The sequence below is a fragment of the Gadus morhua genome, chromosome 15 (genome assembly GCF_902167405.1).
Source record: "Gadus morhua chromosome 15, gadMor3.0, whole genome shotgun sequence".
NCBI lineage: Eukaryota > Metazoa > Chordata > Actinopteri > Gadiformes > Gadidae > Gadus > Gadus morhua.
Window position 1 is genome coordinate 2,985,157 of NC_044062.1, and position 27,124 is coordinate 3,012,280.

Consider the following 27,124-nt stretch of genomic DNA (forward strand, 5'->3'; position numbering starts at 1 on the left):
GCTTATTTGAGTCACAGTTCTCCCAGTTTGCTGCTCCACGCGATCCCCACCATGCTTTTATTAACAATACAGTAAATCTTCCATCTTATAATTTGTGAATTTTCTAGGTAAACCTATTTTTAATTCAGTGGAATTAACTGCCGTGCATTGCATTGCCGTGGGTACTACGGTGACGGTTTCTGTGCGCCCTAACAGTTGCTCCCGCTCCCCCTCCCTTCTCCGTTTGTTTCGTGATTTTATATTAAGACTGTGGAGAAAATACTAGGCACAGTCAAAATCAAGTCAAATGTATTCTTACAGCTCTTACTCAGTTAGTCGCAACACAACTCACCACTGAATCAAAAAGTTTATTTTTTTCCCGGGCTCTCTGTGTCCAATCTTTTTAAGTTTGAACATATTTGAATGCCGCAAAGAAGAGAAAACATCAACGCATTGAAGAAGCCTACACAGTGCATGAATGCACCAAAGTCTGAGCGTGTTCATGGGGGCGGAGCCAAGGGTTAAGGGAGGAGCCATGTGTTAGGGGAGGAGAGGACGTCATATTGAGGAAACGAAACCAAAGCAACCCACCTCGAAGCTGTTCTCACGTTCAGGAGAAAAATAAAACGCATTTTGGAACAAAAAGTCTGACAGTAAGAACAAGTAAGTAAAACAGCACAACTTTGAGAAAGTTAAAACATCTCTTCCCGTTATCGAATTAGAAATTTGTATTGCTCAATATACATAAACCTTGTCGTCTGAGTCTAGGAATGGCCTGTGCTAACACTTCCTGGTCTGAAGAGAATTTTTCATGTTCCATCTGTCTGGATGTGTTCAACAGTCCAGTTACCACCACATGTGGACACAACTTCTGCAGAACCTGTATTACAAAGTTCTGGGATGAACAAGTCCAGTACAAATGTCCTGTTTGCAACAAGCTTTTCAACACAAGACCTGATCTACAGGTCAATACCTTCTTATCAGAGCTGGCTGCTCAGTTTAGAACAACCGTACGAGTAAAAGAGCAGCCTTGTGTTGAACCAGGAGAAGTTCCCTGTGACGTCTGTACTAGGACCCAACAGAAGGCCGTGAAGTCCTGCCTAATGTGTTTTACCTCATACTGCCAAACCCACCTGGAGCCACATCTGAGAGTCGCTGGCCTGAAGAAACATCGGCTGGTCGAGCCTATGGACCGTCTGGAAGACAGGATGTGTAAGAAACACGACCGACTTCTGGAGCTCTTCTGCCAGACCGAACAGGTGTGTGTGTGTCTGTTGTGCACAGTGACAGACCACAAGTCCCATCCTGTTGTACCTCTAAAGGAGGAATATGAAGTGAAGACGGCCCAGCTGGGGAAGACGGTGACTGACGTTCCGCAGAAGATCCAGGAGAGAAAACAAAAGATTAAGGAGATCAAAGACACAGTGGAACTGAACAACCAAGACGCAGACAGAGAGATAGCCCAAGGTGGGAAGGTCTTCACTGCTCTGATAGGCTGTGTTGAAAAGGGCCTGGATGAATTCAACCAAACGGTGAAAGAGAAACTGAAATCCACAGTGAAACGAGCTGAAGACCTCATCAAAGAGCTGGAGCAGGAAATAGAAGATCTGACCAATAGAAGCTCAGCGGTGAAGCGGCTCTCACACACTGAAGACCACCTCCACTTCCTCCAGACCTTCAGATCCCTGAAGGATCCTCCACCCACCAGGGACTGGACCACGGTGGAGGTCCGTCCTCCGTCATACGTAGGGACCTTGAGGAGATCCCTGGATCAGCTGGAGGAGACACAGAACATGGAGATGAAGAAGCTGCCTGATAATGCTGAACTGAAGAGGGTCCAGAAGTATGAAGTAGATGTGACTCTGGATCCTGATACAGCTCATCACAGACTCATCCTGTCTGGGGATGGGAAACAAGTACATGATGGAGTTGTGAGGAAGAAACTCCCAGACAACCCTAAGAGATTTACAAAGTATATATTTGCTCTCACGAGGCAGAGCTTCTCCTCAGGGAGATTTTACTTTGAGGTCCAGGTTAAAGACAACACTGCATGGTGGTTAGGAGTGGCCAGAGAGTCCATAGACAGAAAAGGTGGGACAGGGTGGACCCCTAAGACGGGTTACTGGACTCTTTACTACGACGAGGATGGGTTGGTATTTAGTGATGACCCTGATGTCCGTCTCCCTCTGAGAGCTGCGCTCCAGAAGGTGGGGGTGTTTGTTGATTATGATGAGGGTCTGGTCTCCTTCTATGATGTGGAAGCCAGGGTTCATATCTACTCTGCTACTGGCTGCACCTTCACTGAGCCTCTCTATCCACTCCTCGATCCATGGTACGACTCTGCCCCCCTGATCATCTCACCTGTCAATCAAACAGACTAGGACCTTTGTTTGATAATAAAATAATCAAACGACCAAAACAACTAATGTTGTTTCCTGAATTAGAATAGAATTAGAATCTCTACTATGTGAGATCTGAGAGAGCTGCATTAATGTCATACTGCTGTCATTTAACGAGGAGAATATCTTTAAGAATTAACCCTGTAGTTGTGTAACATAACACTTTATAAAGGGTTATATTACACTCCATTTATGTGTCTGTTTTCCCTTTATTTCTTTTACATGTTTAAGGATATACAATTTCTTGTAGTTATGTAGAAGATGTTTAGAGGATTACCATGTATAAATAATAATTAGAAAATTGAATATATATAAGAATATTGAATGACAAAACAATCCAATGTCATACATTTGGGATTTTAATAAAAAGAAGGCCTGCATTATCATGTGATGGATCATTTCAGGGGAATAGATAGATTCCATTCCAAAAGTGTAATAAAAAAAGTGTACTACAAAAAATAAAATTCCTTATTTCTAAAACCCTTATTTTGATGATTTCGAGATTGATGGAACTTTTTAAATCATTGAAAAAATGTAAAAGTTTGTAGTTGATGAACCAGTAAATTAATCTCCAATATACAACAACCCAACAACAACGATACTTTCACTTTTGATCGCTCGTACTTCCGGTCCAAGACAGGAAGTATTGGGGCCTCTGTGCTGGATGTGTGTGTGAGCCGGAAGTGTGTGTGAGCCGGAAGTGTGTGTGTGTGTGTGTGTGTGTGTGTGTGTGTGTGTGTGTGTGTGTGTGTGTGTGTGTGTGTGTGTGTGTGTGCCGGAAGTGTGTGTGTGTGTGTGTGTGTGTGTGTGTGTGTGTGTGTGCCGGAAGTGTGTGTGTGTGTGTGTGTGTGTGTGTGTGTGTGTGTGTGTGTGTGTGTGTGTGTGTGTGTGTGTGTGTGTGTGTGTGTGTGTGAGCCGGAAGTGTGTGTGTGTGTGTGTGTGTGTGTGTGTGTGTGTGTGTGTGTGTGTGTGTGTGTGTGTGTGTGTGTGTGTGTGTGAGCCGGAAGTGTGTGTGTGTGTGTGTGTGTGTGTGTGTGTGCGTGTGTGTGTGTGTGTGTGTGTGTGTGTGTGAGCCGGAAGTGTGTGTGTGTGTGTGTGTGTGTGTGTGTGTGTGTGTGTGTGTGTGTGTGTGTGTGTGTGTGAGTGTGTGTGAGCCGGAAGTGTGGGTGTGTGCCGGAAGTGTGTGTGTGTGTGTGTGTGTGTGTGTGTGTGTGAGCCGGAAGTGTGTGTGTGTGTGTGTGTGTGTGTGTGTGTGTGTGTGTGTGTGTGCCGGAAGTGTGTGTGAGCCGGAAGTGTGTGTGTGTGTGTGTGTGTGTGTGTGTGTGCCGGAAGTGTGTGTGTGTGTGTGTGTGTGTGTGTGTGTGTGCCGGAAGTGTGTGTGTGTGTGTGTGTGTGTGTGCCGGAAGTGTGTGTGCGCGCGCGTGTGTGTGTGTGTGTGTGTGTGTGTGTGCCATGCCTGTGTGTATACCTCCACAGTCTCCTGCAGCGTCCTCACAGCCCTCTCCTTCTCCTGCAGCATTAACCGGAGTGCAGGGTCCATCTCTGTGACGTCGTGCTCCAAGGCCTTGGGTTTGCTGTTGAGCAACAAAAGAAGCCCCAAGCACTGACGTTAGCGGAGCTAGTTGTTCTCTTCTGACGTAAAGGGATTCTGTTCAGTAAATACCTGCCATTCACCGGGAACCTTTGGATGCTTTTGCTGCCCTCCACGGCTTTCATCTGAGCCTGAATGAGGGCCTCCAGAGTCATTTGAACTAGGCCCGTTGATCACGCCTCTTGTGCTGAAGACAGATCTATGATTGAGCTTGGTCTGGCACTAGCCAGGCTAAGTCATCACTGCTAAGAAGTGGTGTGTGAAGTGTCTGTTTGTGTGTGCGTTCGTGTGTGTGTGTGCGCATGCACGCGTGTGTGTTTGTGCAAGTAAGTGTGTTTTCAAAGATGTTCACGTGTGTCAACAATTACAATTATTGTTTTTAATATTGTTGTGGATTATCTGTTGCCAGTCTACAGCCCATTTAGAACATTGGAAGCACATTCCTCAAAGTTAAATGAAGTTAAGTTAAGTTAAGTTAAGTTATCCTTTATTCTCTTTCTCTGCTCTTGACCCGTCCGGGAGCTGGTGAACACACACACACAGAGGAGTGACCTTGTCCCCACACACACGGGGGCACACACACACACGGGGGGTACACACACACACGGGGGTACCCCGGCGTTCCCGGAGCAGTGGGCAGCCGCAGTGCAGCCCGGGGGCTTCAGGTGCCTTGCTCAAGGGAACCTCCTCTGTGGACGAGGACGGAGGAGAGAGCTGCACAACTACTCCCCCCGTCCACATAGCTCACCTACCGGTCGGGACTCGACCTGGTCACCCTCCGGTTACCGGTCCACCTCCTCAACCAGTAGCCCCCGGACGCCCCGCGGACGTTCAGAAGGAGGGGCGGTATATAGAAACACTGAGGAGCCCTATCACAGATAACATGTTTAGGGAAGTGAAAGTCCTGCTCTGAGTGAGCTAGTGTGCTCCGTGTGCGGAGGGCTAGTGTGGGGGCAGAGGAGCAGAGAGGATCCCGAGGAAGGCCCAAGCCCCTCCAAGAGGTGGAGGGCCACCACAGGGCAACACCCTCCCCATGTGGAGGCTGTGGGGGGGCCGGAGGACCCCTCTGAGGCCCGTGTAGACCCGGGGGGGGTGGGGGGGGGGGCCGGGGTCTCCGGCCGGATCCCGGGACACAGACGGAGCTGACAGAGGACTCAGCTCGTCTGGAGGTGTTGAGCGCTCCGACCACAGCTCCCCCCGTATCTCCTCCTCCTGCAGGACCCGCCTGACGACCTGCAGCACAGGTCAGACAGCTGGAGGGTTAGATATGAAGGGCTGAACGGAGGGATGGATGGGTTAATAGACTACTAACGGTCTGGGTGGTCTCAGCCGACTTTGACGCTCTGTACGAGGAGCTGCAGCAGCTGGGACAGGGAGGCTTCAGGAGTGTCTTTGCTGGCTGCCGGAAAGAGGACCGTCTGCCTGTAAGAGTGACGCCACAAAGCCACACTCTGTGGAAGCACATACGTGTCTGATTCACGGCATCCTCTGTTAAACACTAAAGCAGTGAGCTTGTGTCTTTGTTGCTTAGGTCGCTATAAAGCACATCCCCATGGCCAAGGTCACAATGACACAGGAGGTGAGTAGCTTTAATCGTGTTATCACCTACAGTAATGTTACGACTCTGCTTATGATGGCGATCACATGCTCATGTTGAATCAATCAACCTGTTGGGAGGACTGCCGTTCTCCTGGTCTTGGCTCTGTAGCCGAGATCAGCTGGATTTGAGTGTTTCAGGACCAGCTCCCTCTGTCTATCCACTCTCTGTGGTTCAGACGGTTGAAGGGCGGCTGACGGACTTCCCGCTGGAGGTATCTTTAATGCTGAGGGCCGCTGAAGACCGCCCGGACCCGGGGGGCCCCGGCGCCGTGGTCCACAGCCGCAACAAATCATAAAAGGTCACATTTAAACAGAAGAATAAGGCGGAGTTTGGATTTTTATTTATTACTCTCTTAATATTATGACTTCAGTATCATTAATATCATGAATTTCAATTTCTCCATTCAGTTATTAAGGACATTACCAGTGAAGGAATATGTGTATGGGGTGGGAGGGTTAATATCAATTATTTGTGAATAAAGTTCTCCACGTGCAGAGCTCGAGGAAACGCGTCGTGTTGCGTTATTCAGAAAAGGTACTCCAGTCAGGATTGCTTTTAGCTCACTTCATCTGGCCTGGTTTCGGTGTGGTAAACATGAAACAATGAGGAGAATTGTATATGCACGTGGAGCGACGCTTAGCGGAGCATCCGAGGTAACCTGCCTATAGTATCTCGGGACTCTCTAAATCGACGCCACTTCGACCTGTGCGGGACTTTACGTCCTACGTCACTCGCTATGGGTGTGCATGTGTCCGCGTAGCCGTCACTCGCGATGGGTGTGCGTGTGAGAAAGGTTTTGGCTAGATTCTAAATATATCAAAAGATGCCCAAAGCAAATACCTTTAACCCATAGTTGTGTTTTATCAAATTAAAAAAGTTTCATTGAACACAAATTGAGCAGAAATATGTTGCATGCAAATCTTTAAATAGTTTAACCACATTAAGAAAAATACATTTGTTAATTTTTTTTATTAGTGAAGCCACAAGTTTTGCACATTATCCAAACAGAATACCTGAAATGTTGATATTTTCAGCCCTTTCGGGTTAAAACAAGCGAAAAGGACAACCTAACAAGAGTGAAAAGTTTGGGTTAGGTGACCTATAGTTCAAAGATGTCCCTGGTCGATTTGAATAGACTTTTCTAGCAGGTGAGGCTGTCAAACTAAATATGGAGCAACTACAAAAAGTAAATTTGCAGCATGACCAAATTATACAAAAAGGAACTAAGTCTCCTTTGATAGGCAGGGAATAATTGTCTTTGTCACCCTGTAGTCATGCGATCAAATCTGTTGGGCAAAGTACCGCTACTGATTAATCCAGTAGACTCACCAGTCAAGTCCCCCTAGTTAGAAAATGGAAGAAACCCAGTTAGTCTGTTGTTACAAATGAAGACTAATACTTTCCACATATTGCGATCCAAGTTACTGGCTGCAGTCTTGGATTTTATAGTTCTATATGAATAGATTCAATTTACTAAACTATTAATCATGCTTCAGAAGAATTAACCTTTCTTGGATGGCAGATCTACCACAAGCCTCCATTGCCACAACTTCCAGATGGCTTACGACCTACGGCAACTCCTCGACTACTGCAAGCCAACAAATTGGCTCTTGCACACCAGACACGCATTTTGCTTTATTTTAGGTTTTCAAGCATCTTAAAATACCCAAATCATCGCTCCAATACACAAGTCAGCTAATGGCCTACAAGGAAATGCTGAAGCTAGTGTTAGTGATGGCGATAGAAATGGACAAGCTTGCGTGTACAAAAATGCAAATAGAATTGCAAGGTTCACAGCCCAGTTGCATAAGTGGTCGCAACCGTTGGATTGTAAGCAAGGGTAAAAAAAAAAATGCAGCTTTACAGCGGATGAATTAAGCCAAATTGCATAAACATCCAATAGTAAACAGTATACAAATGCAATCAAGGTTGCACTCACACTAGGCCATCTGGCCGTGGCTGTCGCAACTGTGGCCTGGCCACGGTAGGCTCTTGTACATACGCCATCACGTCGCTAGCATCCAAAAAATTCTACCAAACCTTAACCAACTAGTGAAAAATGGAACAAAACTTTAGCACACACCCAGTGACTAATCACCTTGTCCAGGGGTGTTCCAACGTGGTTTACCAGAGGGCCTTGTGGACTTAAAGTAAGCCACACATTTGACAGAGACAGCACGGAATGACGTTAAACTAAGCTAATCTACAGGTTACCAGTGCTAGTGCAATTACATGAGCATTTTGCACAATATTTGTACTCCAATGCTACGTAAAGCAGGCTTCTTCAGAAACCCGTAGCCTGCTACATTGAAGGGCAACTGTAAAAAATCCTGACCATGACCGAAAGATGGCTCTGGAAGCCACTACGGCCCACGCAGCAGATTACTGCGTGGACCGTGGTGGCTTCCAGATCAACTCTTCGGTGGACCATTCATAAACATGTATTCCGAGGATGTTTTGAAGACAATGGAGTCCCATGGCACTAGATTCCTTTGAAGACTAAGTTGGTATGGGGGGGCCCAAAGGGGGCCCCCCCATAGATCTCGTCAGTCATCCAACACCTGTTAAGAAAAAACACACACATCACAAGATACAAATCAGCAAAGCTAGGTTAACAAACAGCGGCGACATGCATGTCAAGGTGCAAAGAGCAGGGATACTGATGGCTTGTGTCCGAGGAGACAGCCCAAAAACGTCAACATTTAATAACTTTTACTCACTGCGGTGGTCTGTTTCGAAGTGCCATGTTGGTAGCAATATTTGTCTGGGCTGTTCAGTCAAATGCCCACAAAAACAAACACGCAACAACGCATACTTTCAGTTTGTATAAAGTGACAATAGTGATCTACAATCTAGATCGAAAACTTTCAACCCTCACTAAACTCAACCTCGATTGACACAGGCCGATGCGAAAAGTAAACCAAACCCATTGTGTTCACCTTTAATAAAGGGGTGCGTGACATCTCAATTAAGAGCTAATCAGAAAGAACACACTGATCGGCCATGAGTGAGACGTTCAAAACGAGGACGAGGATTTAACGGAATTGTTACCATTCAAATTCAAATTTCTTTATTATTGGATAGGGTATGATATCAATGATTTGGGCTTTGAGTAGGCCTATATTTCTTAAATATATTTCTTACATTTTTTTAACCATTCGCCATTCTTTTAACCATTCTTTTAAATATGAAATCTATAATCTCAGCCTCTCTATAATTTGCCCAACACATATTTTATTGTTCAAATAAAATCCCATCCTTATTTTGCCATTCATATTGAATCTTTACTGTCTTTCATTGTACAACACAATCATCTAATAATTATTCATAACGCTCTTCCATCTCCTTGGCTGCATTAAGAGGAGGCTCGGGTCAGAGCAAAGATCGGGATCCACACATGATAAGGGATAAAGTTATTTATTAGAATAAAGTAAGTATCATGAAATCTGTAAAGGGATTAGTGTAGCGTATGGAAGACTAGAAAATGTGCGATTATATGGTTTGGACAGAAAACCAGTACCAAAATCACAAGGACCGACCGGGCCAGAACGGAGGAAACTTACCCAGACAGACAAAACAAATACTGGGAACAACAAACCATCTTTACCATGTTGGAAATACCCAAACAAAATGCAACAAACCAAACCTGAACAGCAAACCAACATATGTGACCAACCAACTGAACTACTGACCAAACACACAATTCTTTCGACTAGCCTATGTATATGGGCAGTGGAAAGTGTCCTGTGGGGATGTTGAATAGTGTTAACATAAAACAAAACATGGAACCAATCCAAAGGTCCAAAACCTTAAGGAACCACCCTAAACAGAACCCAAGCCATGTTTAGATGCTCCCTCCTGAGCGCCCTCAGAAAGTGTAGCCGCTGGGCCTTCTTGACCAGCGCCGAGGTGTTGACCGACCAGGAGAGATCAGCAGAGGACGTGGACTCGCTCCACACCGTCACCGTTGATGTACAGGGGGGCAGGGGGGGCTCTGCTCCGTCGGGAGTCCAGGATGAGTTCCTTGCTCTTGGTGATGTTCAGTGCCAGGTTGTAAGAAACACACCGCTCACCAAGTTTCAACTTTAAGAGTTTAACTGAGGTTAAACTGTCACAAAAGGTCTGTGCTATTCTGATAATAAACCAGCAGACTGTTAAAATATATACAATAGATAAACGTGGATGGAGTAGCTCTTATTGTGGCGTCGCGTGTGGTGCTGAGGGCTCTGAGGAGGCAGGTGATCTCCCTACCCATGTGACGGGGCCTTGATGCAGCCGCTCTGGGGCTGGGAGGACCGGCAGACGCAGCCTGGAGCATCATGAGACAGGCCCAGGTTGTGACCCATCTCGTGGGCAAGGGTGGTCGCCACCCCGATGGCGTTATCGGTACGATCGGTTATTTGGATAACCGTGCTGCTGTACTGCCACAACGAGACTCGTAGTGGGGGTTATCTCAGCCTTGGTTGAGAAGGAATTGGGGGAAAGGAACATTGGCTCTGGCTCCCTGAAGTACATGAACCGCGACATGGAGGAGAAAGGGATTGTTGCCCGCGCTTGTTTCCCGCCGGAGCCCCGCTGCCCGCTGCCCGCAGCGCGGCGGTGGTGCCTCGGCAGCGGGCAGCGGGGCTCTCTGCCCCCACGGGGCTCCGTGACCCCCGAGGGGACAGAGAGGACACTGGAGGTCAGACTGAGATGTCCGTTTAGTGTCTGGGTGGGGTGTTACGTCCCCCAGACAAAGGGCACTGGGTTCGATCTCCACTGTCTACTACCAAGCTGTAGGCGTCCCTTTGATAGACTCCTCATTCCTACCGGCCCCTTAATGACTTCATAGGTATTCAATAAGTTTCGTCTGAATTGCTAAATAGTAAAAAAGTACAGACAATTCTCATTCAATTTAATGAAAAATAAAAGTATAGATATTTTTTCTTATGATTCTATCCTATCCCTAACTCTGTTCACAACGATTGAGAGGGATTTATCAGAGTATTTTGGTGTATTACAGCAGTCCTCGTCATAAGCCATGCATGCCTGGTCTCAGTACCATGGCATTGGTAACGTGAGCAGGTGATTGGATTACAGATCTTCAGGGACGGTCCAACACAGACCTGACGGTCCTATCAGAGGTCGTCTGGCTCTCCCTTCATGCAGTAAAACCATGGATTCTGATCAGATGTGGATTTCCCCTGAACACAAGACACTTTGGGAACTCTTCACTCACTTGATTCCTGAGCAGAGGTCGATACTGGCCGTGATATCTTATTGTGTGTGTGTATGTGTGTGTGTGTGTGTGTGTGTGTGTGTGTGTGTGTGTGTGTGTGTGTGTGTGTATGTGTGTGTGTGTGTGTGTGTGTGTGTGTGTGTGTGTGTGTGTGTGTGTGTGTGTGTGTGTGTGTGTGTGTGTGTTAGGGATGAGTCGGTCGCGACCGATTCGTTACAACGAACGAATCACGAACGTGAACGACAAGAACTGGTTCCCCAAAACAAGAAGAACTGGTTCGTTGATTCTTTTCTTTTAACATAAACCAAAAATATGGTCACATAAATCAAATATACAAACGAACAGAGCTTCGTCTCCCCGCGACTTATATTGATTGAGTCCACAACGTTCTCAAAGATACAGCCAATGAGAGGTAGCAATGGTGTTGCAATGGCACCTGGGTAAACAAATGACAAGGCGGTACCGTCGAATATGCGCGCTTTCTCTGTCTGACGTATCTTGGGTCATACCATTCGATGTGGGGCCACTCATATCCCCCTACATTTTTTCGAAAATAGACTTGACCTCCATCTGTATATTGGATAAATGCATTTCCCAATCCAAGGAGTCTTTGCTCCATTCTACGACAATTTAAGAACAAACAAAGAAATTTAACTGCAGTTCGTATTTTTTATTTATGACCATGAAAGTTCTGTAATGCCTGAACAATGAATAATTAAATGTAAAGTAAAATAAAATTATAAATGTAAAACCATGAATGAAATATAGAGAGTAAGCAAGTGGTATAAATCTTGGTGGGACGTTTGGTTACACAATATAGTATTTCTTCTTGATTTTCACGGGGGTTAGAGCCTAGAAGTCGTTTAAATTATGCTCAGGGCCGTCTCGCGGGGGGGGGGCGGCAGACACCAAATGACATAATCTGACGTAACGAACGAATCAAATAAACAAATCGTTTGAACTGAACTGAAAGAACTAGTTCCCGGAAAAGAATCATTTTGCCCATCCCTAGTGTGTGTGTGTGTGTGTGTTCCATTGCCACATATATCCTTGAACACTGTCCAACCCCTTCCTGTTTCTGGCAGTTTGCATACAAATGTCAAACACAAGGAGGGTTTACATATGAGGGCGGGCCGTCGGTCCACAGCCGCAACAAATCATAAAGAAAAGACGCATTTAAAACTCTTGAAAATCCTCACAGAGACACCTGGGGAGTGGGTGAAGAAGAATAAGGCGGAGTTTGGATTCTTATTTATTTCTCGCATGATATTATGACTTCATTATCATTAATATTATGCATTTTGATTTCTCCATACAGTTATTAAGGACTGCAATATGACAAGTGAAGGAATATTTGCCTCAGGAAGGGGGGGGGGGGGGGGGGGGGGGGGGTTCTATCCCCACCATACTGTTAGAAACAATACAGTAAGTCTTCTGTCTTATCATTTGTGAATTTTCTAGGTAAACCTATTTTTAATTCAGTGGAATTAACTGCCGCACGGCTTCAAGTGTTTGTTGGCTCTGACTGAAGTTGAACTCGTCGGTCTGGTTCGTCTTCCCTACCCCGTGTCACATGACTCTGAGATTTTATGAGGGTAGAATCTGGGAAAGGCAGGCACAGTCAAAATCAAGTCAAATGTATTTGTACAGCTCTTACTCAGTTAGTCACAAATCACCACTGAAACACAAAGTGTACTTTTTTTTCCCGGGCTCTCTGTGTCCAGTCTTTTTAAAGTTGAACATATTTGAATGTCGTAAAGACGAGAACATATCAACCCATTTTAAGCGGCCTTTACAGAATGCGCCCACATTCAGGGTGTGAAAGTTTGAAACGTCAGTGAACCGTGGGGGCGGAGCCAGGTGTTATAATAATAATAATAATAATAATAATAATAATAATAATAATAATACATTAAATTTAGAGGCGCCTTTCAAGACACCCAAGGTCACCTTACAGAGCATATAGTCATCATACATTTTTTAAAAAAACAAGATATTGTGTAAAAATAAATAAACATAAGCAATAAGAAATAAATAAAAGAAAAACAAGAAAAGACAGGTTATGGGAGGAGCCATGTGTTAGAGGAGAGGAGAGGACGTCATGTTCAGAAAACGAAACTTAACATCCATAGAAACCAAAGCCACCCGATGTGGAAGCAGTTATCTCTTTTAGGCGAAAAATAAATGCATTTTGGAACAAATAGTCGGACAGACAGTAACAACTAGGTGAGTAAAGCAACACAACTTTGAGGAGTAGTTAAAAGCTCTCTTCCTGTTGTTGAATTAGAAATCTATAATTGCTCAATACATGAACCTTGTTGTGCATTTATAGGAATGGCCTTTGCTAACACGTCGTGGTCTGAAGAGAACTTTTCATGTTCCATCTGTCTGGATGTGTTTAACAGTCCAGTTACCACCACATGTGGACACAACTTCTGCAGAACCTGTATTACAAAGTTCTGGGATGAACAAGTCCAGTACAAATGTCCTGTTTGCAACAAGCTTTTCAACACAAGACCTGATCTACAGGTCAATACCTTCTTATCAGAGCTGGCTGCTCAGATTAGAACAACCGTACGAGTAAAAGAGCAGCCTTGTGTTGAACCAGCAGAAGTTCCCTGTGACGTCTGTACTGGGACCCAGCAGAAGGCTGTGAAGTCCTGCCTAATGTGTTTTACCTCTTACTGCCAAACCCACCTGGAGCCACATCAGAGAGTCGCTCGCCTGCAGAAACATCGGCTGGTTGAGCCTATGGACCGTCTGGAAGACAGGATGTGTAAGAAACACGACCGACTTCTGGAGCTCTTCTGCCAGACTGAACAGGTGTGTGTGTGTCTGTTCTGCACAGAGGCAGACCACAAGTCCCATCCTGTTGTACCTCTAAAGGAGGAATATGAAGTGAAGACGGCCCAGCTGGGGAAGATAGAGGCTGAAGTTCCGCAGATGATCCAGGAGAGAAAACAAAAGATTAAGGAGATCAAAGACACTGTGGAACTGAGCAACAGAGACGCACACAGAGAGATAGCCCATGGTGGGCAGGTCTTCACTGCTCTGATAGGCTGTGTTGAAAAGGGCCGGGATGAATTCAACCAAACGGTTAAAGAGAAACTGAAATCCACAGTGAAACGAGCTGAAGACCTCATCAAAGAGCTGGAGCAGGAAATAGAAGATCTGACCAATAGAAGCTCAGAGGTGAAGCGGCTCTCACACACTGAAGACCACCTCCACTTCCTCCAGACCTTCAGATCCCTGAAGCATCCTCCACCCACCAGGGACTGGACCACGGTGGAGGTCCGTCCTCCGTCGTATCTAGGGATCTAGGGACTCCATTTATGTGTCTGTTTTCCCTTTATTTATTGTACGCTTAAAGATATAAAATTTGTTGCAGTTATGTAGAACATGTTTAGAGGATTAACATGTATAAATAATATATATATATTTTTAACATTTCTATTGGTTTTAACTTCTGAATATTGAACGACAAAACAATTCAATGTTCTTACACTTTTTTTGATAAAAAGAAAAGGCAAATGTTGTAATGCATAGGCCAACATTATCATTGTAATGGATCATTTCAGGGGAATAGATACATTCCAGTCAAATAGTGTTCAGTATAAATACAGTTTCTGTAAAAATAAGTGTAATACAAAAAATAAAATAGTTTATTTCTAAAACCCTTATTTCGAGATTGATGGAACGTTTTAAATCATTGAAGAAATGTAAAAGTTTGAGTTGATGAACCTGTAAATTAATCTCCAATATAGAACAACCCAACATGTTTTACACACTTACACAAAGTGACTACATGTAAAGATACTCCCCATGTGGGTGAGTACTGTGACTTTGTCTTGTCAGCTCTCCTCTCTCCATCCTCTCCTCTCTCTTCTCCTCCTCTCTCTTCTCTCTGCTCTTCTCTCTAGCTCAGTGGCGGTTCCTTAGAGGAAAATAATTGTCTGTTTGTAATAGGAAATCAGGCATGTTATATTTCCTTCATGCACTGTTAAGTGTCTAGTTTATTTTTGTTATGAAAGTTGTTTAGGCCTACGCTTCAGAAAAGTCATGAATGTGCGTGTGCACTGCGCACGTTCATAAATGCGCGTTCATGTTTGCCTCCCTGGTGAGCTCGGACAGGAACCGCTACTGACCATATAAGGCCATCTCAATGGAGCCCCCCCCCCCCCCCCCCCCCCTCAATAAGCCCAACAGACAAATCAGTTTCAGGAACCTTAAAAACATCAACCCAGTCACCATGACTACTGACCTCCTCCGTCTCTCGCTGCCAGCCCCCCTTCAGTCACTGAATCTGTGGATCTCTACAGTTCATCCCTCAGCCCCCTCCTGGACCGCCATGGCCCAGTCCAGCCCAGAACCGTCCCCTTCCCACGCTCAGCCCCCCGGTACACCAGTGAGCTACGACTGCTGAAGAGAACGGGGCGTGTCCTTGAGCGGCGTTTAAGGACTCAGGACCTGCTGTTCACAAACTAGCCTAGCGGGAACATCAGAAGGCCTACAGCGAGCCCCTCAGTGACACGGCCCCGGTTCTACCCCCACATGATCAACCACAGCCCTGGTAACTCCAAGCAGCTTCTATCAACCGTACATCATCTCCTCAAACCTCAGCCCCCTACACTCAGACAACACGCAGCAGCCGTGCAGCAGCTTCATCTCCTTCTACACAACGAAGGTAGACAACACCCCCCCCCCCTCTCTCCAGCCCCCCCCCCCCCCCCCCCCTCTCCTCCTCCCCCCCCCCCCCCCCCCCCCCCCCCCCCCTCTTCTCCCCAGCCCCTCTGCCCCTCTGCCCCTCCCCCTCCCTGCATCTCCAGTCACATCCGCAGATTCTCAGTTCGGGACTCCTAATTTTACTTCGTCTTCACATTTTTAGCATCCACTTCCCATACTTACCACATATAGTTTACTTTGAAAACCAATGTGTTTCAGTAACTGTGTAAATACAAAAAAAAGGGGAATTCCTTCATCCAAACAGTCTTTTTTCCTTTCATCACTTTAGTTTTTTTCCTTTCTTTCAATCATAAAGAATTGCCTCATTTAAAACTCTTGAAAATCCTCACAAAGACACCTGGGGACAGGTTGAAGCAGAATGAGGCAGAGTTTAGATATTTATTTATTTCTCTCTTGATATTATGACTTCATTATCATTAATATCATGCATTTTGATTTCTCCATTCAGTTATTAAGGACTGTAATATGACAAGTGAAGGAATATTTGTATCAGGAAGGGGGGGGGGGGGGGTTTCCCAAGCATACTGTTCTAAACAATACAGTAAGTCTTCCATCTTGTAATTTCTGAATTTTCTAGTTAAACCTATTTTTAATTCAGTGGAATTAACTGCCGCACGGCTGCAAGTGTTGGTTGGCTCTGACTGAAGGTGAACTCGTCGGTCTGGTTCGTCTGCCCTACGCCGTGTCACATGACTCGGAGGTTATATGAGGTTGGAAGCTGGGAGAGAATCATATCACTACAAGGGTTAACTTAATAGACTGTGGAAAAAATACCAGGCACAGTCAAAATCTATTCAAATGTGTTTGTACTGCTCTTACTCAGTTACAAAGACACAAATCACCACTGAATCGCAAACTTTATTTTTTACCCAGAGTCACTGTGTCGGGTCTGAACATATTTGAATGCCGCAAAGAAGAGAGAACATATCAACGCATTTTAAGCTGCCTTTCCTGAATGCGCCCACATTCAGGGTGTGAACGTTTGAAACGTCAGTAAACCCCTAACACCTGGCGGAGCCAGGTGTTAGGGGAGGAGCCAGGTGTTAGGGGGTGAGCAGAGAGGACGTCATATTGAGGAAACGAAACTTAACATTCGAAACCAAAGCAACCCACGTCGAAGCAGTTCCCGTTCAGGAGAAAAATAAAACACATTTTGAAACAAAACGTCTGACAGTAAGAACAAGTAAGTTAAACAGCACAACTTTGAGGAGCAGTTAAAACCTCTCTTCCTGTTTTTGAATTAGAAATCTATAATTGCTCAATACATTAACCTTGTCGTCTGTTTCTAGGAATGGCCTGTGCTAACACGTCGTGGTCTGAAGAGAACTTTTCATGTTCCATTTGTCTGGATGTGTTCAACAGTCCAGTTTCCACCGCATGTGGACACAACTTCTGCAGAACCTGTATTACAAAGTTCTGGGATGAACAAGTCCAGTACAAATGTCCTGTTTGCAACAAGCTTTTCAACACAAGACCTGATCTTCAGGTCAATACCTTCTTATCAGAGCTGGCTGCTCAGATTAGAACAACCGTACGAGTAAAAGAGCAGCCTTGTGTTGAACCAGGTGAAGTTCCCTGTGACGTCTGTACTGGGACCCAGCAGAAGGCTGTGAAGTCCTGCCTAGTGTGTCTTATCTCTTACTGCCAAACCCACCTGGAGCCACATCAGAGAGTCGCAGTCTTGAAGAAACATCGGCTGGTCGAGCCTATGGACCGCCTAGAAGACAGGATGTGTAAGAACCACGACAGACTTCTGGAGCTCTTCTGCCAGACTGAACAGGTGTGTGTGTGTCTGTTGTGCACAGTGACAGACCACAAGTCCCATCCTGTTGTACCTCTAAAGGAGGAATATGAAGTGACGACGGTCCAGCTGGGGAAGATAGAGGCTGAAGTTCCGAAGATGATCCAGGAGAGAAAACAAAAGATTAAGGAGATCAAAGACACAGTGGAACTGAGCAACAAAGACGCAGACAGAGAGATAGCCCAAGGTGGGCAGGTCTTCACTGCTCTGATAGGCTGTGTTGAAAAGGGCCGGGATGACTTCAACCAAACGGTTAAAGAGAAACTGAAATCCACAGTGAAACGAGCTGAAGACCTCATCAAAGAGCTGGAGCAGGAAATAGAAGATCTGACCAATAGAAGCTCAGAGGTGAAGCAGCTCTCACACACTGAAGACCACCTCCACTTCCTCCAGACCTTCAGATCCCTGAAGGATCCTCCACCCACCAGGGACTGGACCACGGTGGAGGTCCGTCCTCCGTCATACGTAGGGACCTTGAGGAGATCCCTGGATCAGCTGGAGGAGACACTGAACCTGGAGATGAAGAAGTGTGATGCTGAACTGAAGAGGGTCCAGCAGTATGAAGTAGATGTGACTCTGGATCTTGATACAGCTCATCCCAGTCTCATCCTGTCTGGGGATGGGAAACAAGTACATGGTGGAGGTGTAGTGAAGAAACTCCCAGACAACCCTAAGAGATTTACATACTATACATCTGTTCTCACGAGGCAGAGCTTCTCCTCAGGGAGATTTTACTTTGAGGTCCAGGTTAAAGACAAGACTGAGTGGTGGTTGGGAGTGGCCGGAGAGTCCATCGACAGAAAAGGTAAGACAGAGTGGACCCCTGAGGCGGGTTACTGGACTCTTTGGTACTACAATGATGTGTTGGTATTTAGAGATAACCCTTTTGTCCTTCTCCCTCTGAGAGCTGGGCTCCAGAAGGTGGGGGTGTTTGTTGATTATGATGAGGGTCTGGTCTCCTTCTATGATGTGGAAGCCAGGGTTCATATCTACTCTGCTACTGGCTGCACCTTCACTGAGCCTCTCTATCCAATTCTCGATCCATGGTATCAAGAAGAAGGTACAAACTCTGACCCCCTGATCATCTCACCTGTCAATCAAACAGACTAGGACCTTTGTTTGATAATAAAATAATCAAACGACCAAAACAACTAATGTTGTTTCCTGAATTAGAATATAATTAGAATCTCTACTATGTGAGATCTGAGGGATCTGCATTAATGTCATACTGCTGTCATTTAACGAGGAGAATATCTTTAAGAATTAACGCTGTAGTTAACATAACACTTTATAAAGGGTTATATTCCACTCCATTTATGTGTCTGTTTTCCCTTTATTTCTTTTACATGTTTAAAGATATACAATTTCTTGTAGTTATGTAGAACATGTTTATAGGATTAACATGTATAAATAATTATCTTAACATTTCTATTGGTTTTAACTTCTGAATATTGAATGACAAAACAATCCAATGTCTTACACTTGTGATTTTAATAAAAAGAAAAGGCAAATATTGTACTGTGTAGGCCTGCATTATCATGTGATGAATCATTTCAGGGGAATAGATAGATTCCATTCCAAAAGTGTAATAAAAAAAGTAATACAAAAAATAAAATTCCTTATTTCTAAAACCCTTATTTAGATTTGAGTAAGAGCCGACGCATCCGGTCGTGATCCGGGGAGGGCAGAGGAAGAACAGAGCGGCACGGGAGAGCAGAGGAGGAAGCAGCGACAGAGGGCCTTGATGTGTCTGGTCAGCAATCTCTCCGTGCACGATCCAGGCGTGTCCGACCATAAGGCCATCTCAATGGAGCCCCCCCCCCCTCAATAAGCCCAACAGACAAATCAGTTTCAGGAACCTTATAAACATCAACCCAGTCCCCATGACTATTGACCTCCTCCATCTCTCGCTGCCAGCCCCCCTTCAGTCACTGAATCTGTGGATCTCTACAATCCATCCCTCAGCCCCCTCCTGGACCGCCATGCCCCAGTCCAGCCCAGAACCGTCCCCTTCCCACGCTCAGCCCCCCGGTACACCAGTGAGCTACGACTGCTGAAGAGAACGGGGCGTGTCCTAGAGCGGCGTTTGAGGACTCAGGACCGGCTGTTCACAAACTAGCCTAGCGGGAACATCAGAAGGCCTACAGCGAGCCCCTCAGTGACACGGCCCCGGTTCTACCCCCACATGATCAACCACAGCCCTGGTAACTCCAAGCAGCTTTTATCAACCGTACATCATCTCCTCAAACCTCAGCCCCTACACTCAGACAACACGCAGCAGTGTTGTCTGAGTCAACGAAGGTAGACAACATCCACCCCCTTCTCTCCCCCCCCCCCCCCCCCCCCTCTCCTCTTCCCCTCCCCCCGCCCCCTCTTCTCCCCAGCCCCTCTGCCCATCTGCCCCCCCCCCCCTGCATCTCCAGTCACATCCGCAGACTCTCAGTTCGGGACTCCTAATTTGACTTTGTCTTCACATTTTTAGCATCCACTTCCCATATTTACCATAATATAGTTTACTTTGTAAACCAATGTGTTTCAGTAACTGTAAATCCAAAAAAAGGGGAATTCCTTCATCCAAACAGTCTTTTTTCCTTTCATCACTTTAGTGGTTCAGAACTGCATTATTTAGCTCACACTGCCATCTATTGGCTCAGACGTGCAACAGCATAGTAACTAAGAAAATAAAGGTCACAGAATCTTGGACAGGACAAAACAAAAATCATGAATAATATAATATTAAATAATACTACATTCACAACAGTGTTGTCTTTAACTCAGATGAAAAGGTTGAGTTATAAACAATTTATTTCTTCTTTAGAATAGAATAGAAAGCCTTATTGCCTAACCAAGTACAACGAAATGCAATGAGCAACTCCATAAAAGTGCACACATGTTATTGAATATATAATAATATACAAAAGCAATATATGATATAAATAAATAAATCATTTAAATAAATAAAAATGTAAATACACAGTAAAACTTAAATACACAGTAAAGACCACAAACAGACAACAAACATCAGTGCAGATCTGAGTTCAGTATGGTGACAGCTTTGGGAGAGAAGCTGTTCCTGAGTCTATTTGTTCTGGCCTATATGGACCTGAAGCGCCTGCCAGAGGGCCACAGGTTGAAGAGATGGTAGCCGGGGTGGGGGGGTCCTTCAGGAGGCCTCTGGCCCTGCTGAGACAGCGGGAGCCGTAGATGGTGCTTCAGGAAGGCAGAGGGCTGCCAATGACTGCCTCTGCAGTCTCTTCCTGTCGGCCTCCGTGCAGCCTGAGGGCCACACTGACACAGCGTAGGGCAGCAGGCTCTCGACGGTGGACCGGTGGAAGGTCACCAGCGGCCGTGTGTTTAGATGCTCCCTCCTGAGCGCCCTCAGGAAGTGTAGCCGCCGCTGGGCCTTCTTGACCAGCGCCGAGGTGTGGACCGACCAGGAGGGATCAGCAGAGGACGTGGACTCGCTCCACACCGTCACCGTTGATGTACAGGGGGGCAGGGGGGGCTCTGCTCCGTCGGGAGTCCAGGATGAGTTCCTTGGTCTTGGTGATGTTCAGTGACAGGTTGTTAGAAGCACACCGCTCACAAAGTTTCAACTTTAAGAGCTGGAGACGAGTTTAGCTGAGGTTAAACTGTCACAAAAGGTCTGTGCTTTTCTGATAATAATCCAGCAGACTGTTCAAATATATACAATAGATGAACGTGGATGGAGTAGCTCTTATTGTGGTGTCGCGTGTGGTGCTGAGGGCTCTGAGAAGGCAGGTGATCTCCCTACCCGTGTGACGGGGCCTTGATGCAGCCGCTCTGGGGCTGGGAGGACCGGCAGACGCAGCCTGGAGCATCATGAGACAGGCCCAGGTTGTGCCCCATCTCTTGGGCAAGGGTGGTCGCCACCCCGATGGCGTTATCGGTATGATCGGTTATTTGGATAACCGTGCTGCTGTACTGCCACAACGAGACTCGTGCTGGGGGTTATCTCAGCCATGGTCGAGAAGGAATTGGGGGAAAGGAACATTGGCTCTGGCTCCCTGAAGTACATGAACCGCGACATGGAGGAGAAAGGGATTGTTGGCCGCGCTTGTCTCCCGCCGGAGCCCCGCTGCCCGCTGCCCGCAGCGCGGCGGTGGATCCTCGGCAGCGGGCAGCGGGGCTCTCTGCCACCACGGGGCTCAGTGACCCCCGTGGTGGTAGAGAGGACGCTGGAGGTCAGACTGAGATGTCCGTTTAGTGTCTGGGTGGGGTGTTAGGTCCCCCAGACAAAGGGCACTTGGTTCGATCTCCACTGTCTACTACCAAGCTGTAGGCGTCCCTTTGATAGACTCCTCATTCCTACCGGCCCCTTAACTTCTGAATATTGAATGACAAAACAATTCAATGTTCTTGCACTTGTGATTTTAATAAAAAGAAAAGGCAAATATTGTAATGCGTAGGCCAACATTATCATTGTAATGGATCGTTTCAGGGGAATAGATTCCAGTCCAATAGTGTTCAGTATAAATACTGTTTCTGTAAAAATAAGTGTATACAAAAAATAAAATTGTTTATTTCTAAAACCCTTATTTTGATGATTTCGAGATTGATGGAACGTTTTAAATCATTGAAGAAATGTAAAAGTTTTAGTTGATGAACCAGTAAATTAATCTCCAATATACAACAACCCAACATGTGTTACACACTTACACAAAGGTCACAGTGACTACATGTAAAGATACTCCCCATGTGGGTGAGTACCGTGACTTTGTCCTGTCAGCTCTCCTCTCTCCATCCTCTTCTCTCTCCATCCTCTCCTCTCTCTTCTCCTCCTCTCTCCATCCTCTCCTCTCTCTCCTCCTCCTCCTCTCTCTTCTCTCTCTGGTCTTCTCTCTAGCTCAGTGGCGGTTCCTTAGAAGAAGATAATTGGCTGTTTGTAATAAGAATTCAGGCATGTTATATTTCCTTCATGGTACCCCCGTTTGGGAAAAACAGAAAAGGCTGATTTGGAAAAATTATTCACAACACACCAAAAAATCGGTCCGACTGCCTGCTGCCTATGATTTCGTTAATTATATCGTAGTGGGCTCAATGGAGCCCCCCCCTCCCCCCTCAATAAGCCCAACAGACCAATCAGTTTCAGGAACCTTAAAAACATCAACCCAGTCCCCATGACTACTGACCTCCTCCGTCTCTCGCTGCCAGCCCCCCTTCAGTCACTGAATCTGTGGAACTCTACAGTTCATCCCTCAGCCCCCTCCTGGACCGCCATGGCCCAGTCCAGCCCAGAACCGTCCCCTTCCCACGCTCAGCCCCCCGGTACACCAGTGAGCTACGACTGCTGAAGAGAGCGGGGCGTGTCCTAGAGCGGCGTAACGCCTCGTTTCCACATGTACATTCTCGTATGCGATCCAACCGTCTCCGACCGAAAGTCCCTTCATTCCTATGTGATTCTCCGTAATGTCCGTTTTTCCTCCGAGACTCCTCCCCTCCGTAAAATTTCTGTCCGGAATGTCCGTAATATACGTTCAAAAAATTGAACTTTCGCCGTCGTTTTACGGAGATACCGTACGAAAGTTTTTATGTTTTTCACAAAACTTGTAACCCGGCAGGCCAAGGGCCAAACTCCTCACCGATCTCTTTCCAAGCCTGGTTGCTTTTGTTTTTATCTCTGTATATGTCGATCCTCATGTTCTAAAGTACCGGTCTCCTAAAAACGGCCATTATCATACGCTCACACATCTTTTGTCTGCTCCGATTCTCCGGCCAATCTCAAGCTCCATAGTACCCTCACTCGCGAACAAGACCCCGAGGTAGGCTACTTGAACTCCTTCATTTGGGCTTAGGACTCATTTCCTACCCGGAGTAAGCAATCCATCGGTTTCCTCCTAACATCTTTTGTCCGTAAATAAATTCATGCCCGTACGTAAAACACTTGCGACTCCTTCCGTAAATTTACGGAAGCACGGATACGAAAAACATACGTATGTGGAAACGAGGCGGGACTCAGGACCGGCTGTTCGCAAACTAGCCTAGCGGGAACATCAGAAGGCCTACAGCGAGCCCCTCAGTGACACGGCCCCGGTTCTACCCCCACATGATCAACCACAGCCCTGGTAACTCCAAGCAGCTTTTATCAACCGTACATCATCTCCTCAAACCTCAGCCCCTACACTCAGACAACACGCAGCAGCCGTGCAACAGCTTCATCTCCTTCTTCACAACGAAGGGAGACAACATCCACCCCTTCTCTCCAGCCCCCCTCCCCCTCACCTCCTCGCCCCCACTTCTACCCAGCCCCTCTGCCCTCTGCCCCCCCCCCCCACACACACACACACACACACACACACACACACACACACACACACACACACACACACACACACACACACACACATCCGCAGACTCTCAGTTCGGGACTCCTAATTTGACTTTGTCTTCACATTTTTAGCATCCACTTCCCATATTTACCATAATATAGTTTACTTTGAAAACCAATGTGTTTCATTAACTGTGTAAACACAAAAAAGGGGAAATTCCTTCATCCAAAAAGTCCTTTTTCCTTTCATCACTTATGTGGTTCAGAACTGCATTATTTAGCCCACACTGCCATCTATTTAGAATATAATAGAATAGAAAGCTTTATTGTCTGCAATGAGCAGCTCCATAAAAGTGCACACATGTTATTGAATATATAATATATAATAATATACAAAAGTAATAAATAATATAAAAATAATAATAATAATAATAATAATAAATAATAATTTAAATAAATAAAAATGTAAATACACAGTAAAACCTAAATACACAGTAAAGACCACAAACAGACAACAAACATCAGTGCAGATCTGAGTTCAGTATGGTGACAGCTTTGAGAGAGAAGCTGTTCCTGAGTCTATTTGTTTTGGCCTATATGGACCTGAAGCGCCTGCCAGACGGGCAACAGGTTGAAGGGAGGGTAGCCGGGGTGGGGGGGTCCTTCAGGAGGCCTCTGGCCCTGCTGAGACAGCGGGAGCCGTAGATGGTGCTTCAGGAAGGCAGAGGGCGGCCAATGACTGCCTCTCCAGTCTCTTCCTGTCGGCCTCCGTGCAGCCTGAGGGCCACACTGACACAGCGTGGGTCAGCAGGCTCTGGACGGTGGACCGGTGGAAGGTCACCAGCGGCTGGGTGTTTAGATGCTCCCTCCTGAGCGCCCTCAGGAAGTGTAGCCGCCGCTGGGCCTTGTTGACCAGCGCCGAGGTGTGGACCGACCAGGAGGGATCAGCAGAGGACGTGGACTCGCTCCACACCGTCACCGTTGATGTACAGGGGGGGGGGGCAGGGGGGGCTCTGCTCCGTCGGGAGTCCAGGATGAGTTCCTTGGTCGTGGTGATGTTCAGGGCCAGGTTGTTAGAAGCACACCGCTCACCAAGTTTCAACTTTAAGAGCTAGAGACGAGTTTAACTGTGGTTAAGCTGTTACAAAAGGTCTGTGCTTTTCTGATAATAAACCAGCAGACTGTTAGGGGAGGAGCCAGGTGTTAGGGGAGGAGCCAGTTGTTAGGGGAGGAGAGGAGAGGACGTCATGTTGAGGAAACGAAACTCAACATTCGAAACCAAAGCAACCCACGTTGAAGCTGTTCTCCCGTTCAGGAGAAAAATAAAACGCATTTTGGAACAAAAAGTCTGACAGTAAGAACAAGTAAGTAAAACAGCACAACTTTGAGGAGCAGTTAAAACCTCTCTTCCTGTTAATGAATAAGAAATATATAATTGCTCAATACATAAACCTTGTCGTCTGTGTCTAGGAATGGCCTGTGCTAACACTTCCTGGTCTGAAGAGAACTTTTCATGTTCCATCTGTCTGGATGTGTTCAACAGTCCAGTTACCACCGCATGTGGACACAACTTCTGCAGAACCTGTGTTACAAAGTTCTGGGATGAACAAGTCCGGTACAAATGTCCTGCTTGCAACAAGCTTTTCAACACACGACCTGATCTACAGGTCAATTCCTTCTTATCAGAGCTTTTAGCTCAGTTTAGAACAACCGTACGAGTAAAAGGGCAGCCTTGTGTTGAACCAAGAGAAGTTCCCTGTGACGTCTGTACTGGGACCCAGCAGAAGGCTGTGAAGTCCTGCCTAGTGTGTTTTACCTCTTACTGCCAAACCCACCTGGAGCCACATCAGAGAGTCGCTCGCCTGCAGAAACATCGGCTGGTCGAGCCTATGGACCGTCTGGAAGACAGGATGTGTAAGAAACACGACCGACTTCTGGAGCTCTTCTGCCAGACCGAACAGGTGTGTGTGTGTCTGTTGTGCACAGTGACAGACCACAAGTCCCATCCTGTTGTACCTCTAAAGGAGGAATATGAAGTGAAGACGTCCCAGCTGGGGAAGAGAGGGGCTGAAGTTCCACAGAAGATCCAGGAGAGAAAACAAAAGATTAAGGAGATCAAAGACAGAGTGGAACTGAGCAACAAAGACGCAGACAGAGAGATAGCCCACGGTGGGCAGGTCTTTACTGCTCTGATAGGCTGTGTTGAAAAGGGCCGGGATGAATTCAACCAAACGGTGAAAGAGAAACTGAAATCCACAGTGAAACGATCTGAAGACCTCATCAAAGAGCTGGAGCAGGAAATAGAAGATCTGACCAATAGAAGCTCAAAGGTGAAGCGGCTCTCACACACTGAAGACCACCTCCACTTCCTCCAGACCTTCAGATCCCTGAAGGATCCTCCACCCACCAGGGACTGGACCACGGTGGAGGTCCGTCCTCCGTCATACGTAGGGACCTTGAGGAGATCCCTGGATCAGCTGGAGGAGACACTGAACATGGAGCTGAATAAGCTGCCTGATGATGCTGAACTGAAGAGGGTCCAGCAGTATGAAGTAGATGTGACTCTGGATCCTGATACAGCTTATCCCTGGCTCATCCTCCCTGAGGATGGGAAACAAGTACATGATGGAGGTGTGTGGAAGACACTCCCAGACAACCCTAAGAGATTTACATACTATACATTTGTACTCACGAGGCAGAGCTTCTCCTCAGGGAGATTTTACTTTGAGGTCCAGGTTAAAGACAAGACTGCATGGTGGTTAGGAGTGGCCAGAGAGTCCATCGACAGAAAAGGTGAGACAGAGTGTACCCCTGAGACGGGTTACTGGACTCTATGGTACGACAAGGATGGGTTGGTATTTAATGATAACCCTGATGTCCGTCTCCCCCTGAGAGCTGAGCTCCAGAAGGTGGGGGTGTTTGTTGATTATGATGAGGGTCTGGTCTCCTTCTATGATGTGGAAGCCAGGGTTCATATCTACTCTGCTACTGGCTGCACCTTCACTGAGCCTCTCTATCCAATCCTCAATCCATATTTACATGAAGAAGGTAGAAATTCTGCCCCCCTGATCATCTCACCTGTCAATCAAACAGACTAGGACCTTTGTTTGATAATAAAATAATCAAACGACCAAAACAACTAATGCTGTTTCCTGAATTAGAATAGAATTAGAATCTCTACTATGTGAGATCTGAGAGATCTGCATTAATGTCATACTGCTGTCATTTAACGAGAAGAATATCTTTAAGAATTAACCCTGCAGTTGTGTAACATAACACTTTATTAAGGGTTAGATTACACTCCATTTATGTGTCTTATTTTCCCTTTATTTCTCTTACAAGTTTAAAGATATAAAAAAAATTCAGTAATGTAGAACATGTTCAGAGGATTAATATGCATGAATAATAATTTGAACTTGTAATATATATTTGAATATTGAGTGACAAAACAATCCAATGTTTTACACGTGATTTTAATAAAAAAGAAAAGCTTCAATATTGTAA

The 27,124-nt window shown here is 46.1% G+C and overlaps 1 protein-coding gene and 1 pseudogene across 1 annotated transcript; both read left to right on the forward strand.

The window, feature by feature from the left end:
* Positions 1-273: 273 nt before the first annotated feature.
* LOC115560326 (uncharacterized) lies at positions 274-27,120 on the forward strand. The gene is made up of 8 exons (XM_030379714.1): positions 274-642; positions 16,820-17,733; positions 20,607-20,629; positions 20,714-20,877; positions 21,131-21,241; positions 21,448-21,536; positions 24,397-24,606; positions 25,168-27,120. Exons 2-8 carry the CDS (start codon positions 16,822-16,824, stop codon positions 26,716-26,718), a joined length of 3,060 nt encoding a protein of 1,019 aa, XP_030235574.1. The 5' UTR covers positions 274-642; positions 16,820-16,821; the 3' UTR covers positions 26,719-27,120.
* LOC115560128 (E3 ubiquitin-protein ligase TRIM39-like) overlaps positions 16,430-27,124 on the forward strand; it is a 32,224-nt pseudogene continuing 21,529 nt past the window's right edge.

Excerpts from the sequence above, each read along its gene's own strand:
- LOC115560326 (XM_030379714.1), top strand. The coding sequence starts at position 16,822 with ATGGCCTGTGCTAACACGTCGTGGTCTGAAGAGAACTTTTCATGTTCC. Across the intron at positions 17,734-20,606 it reads ACTTCCTCCAGACCTTCAGA|CCTGAGGGCCACACTGACAC; the intron begins TCCCTGAAGGAT and ends GCCTCCGTGCAG. Across the intron at positions 24,607-25,167 it reads TCCACACCGTCACCGTTGAT|GTTACCACCGCATGTGGACA; the intron begins GTACAGGGGGGG and ends TTCAACAGTCCA.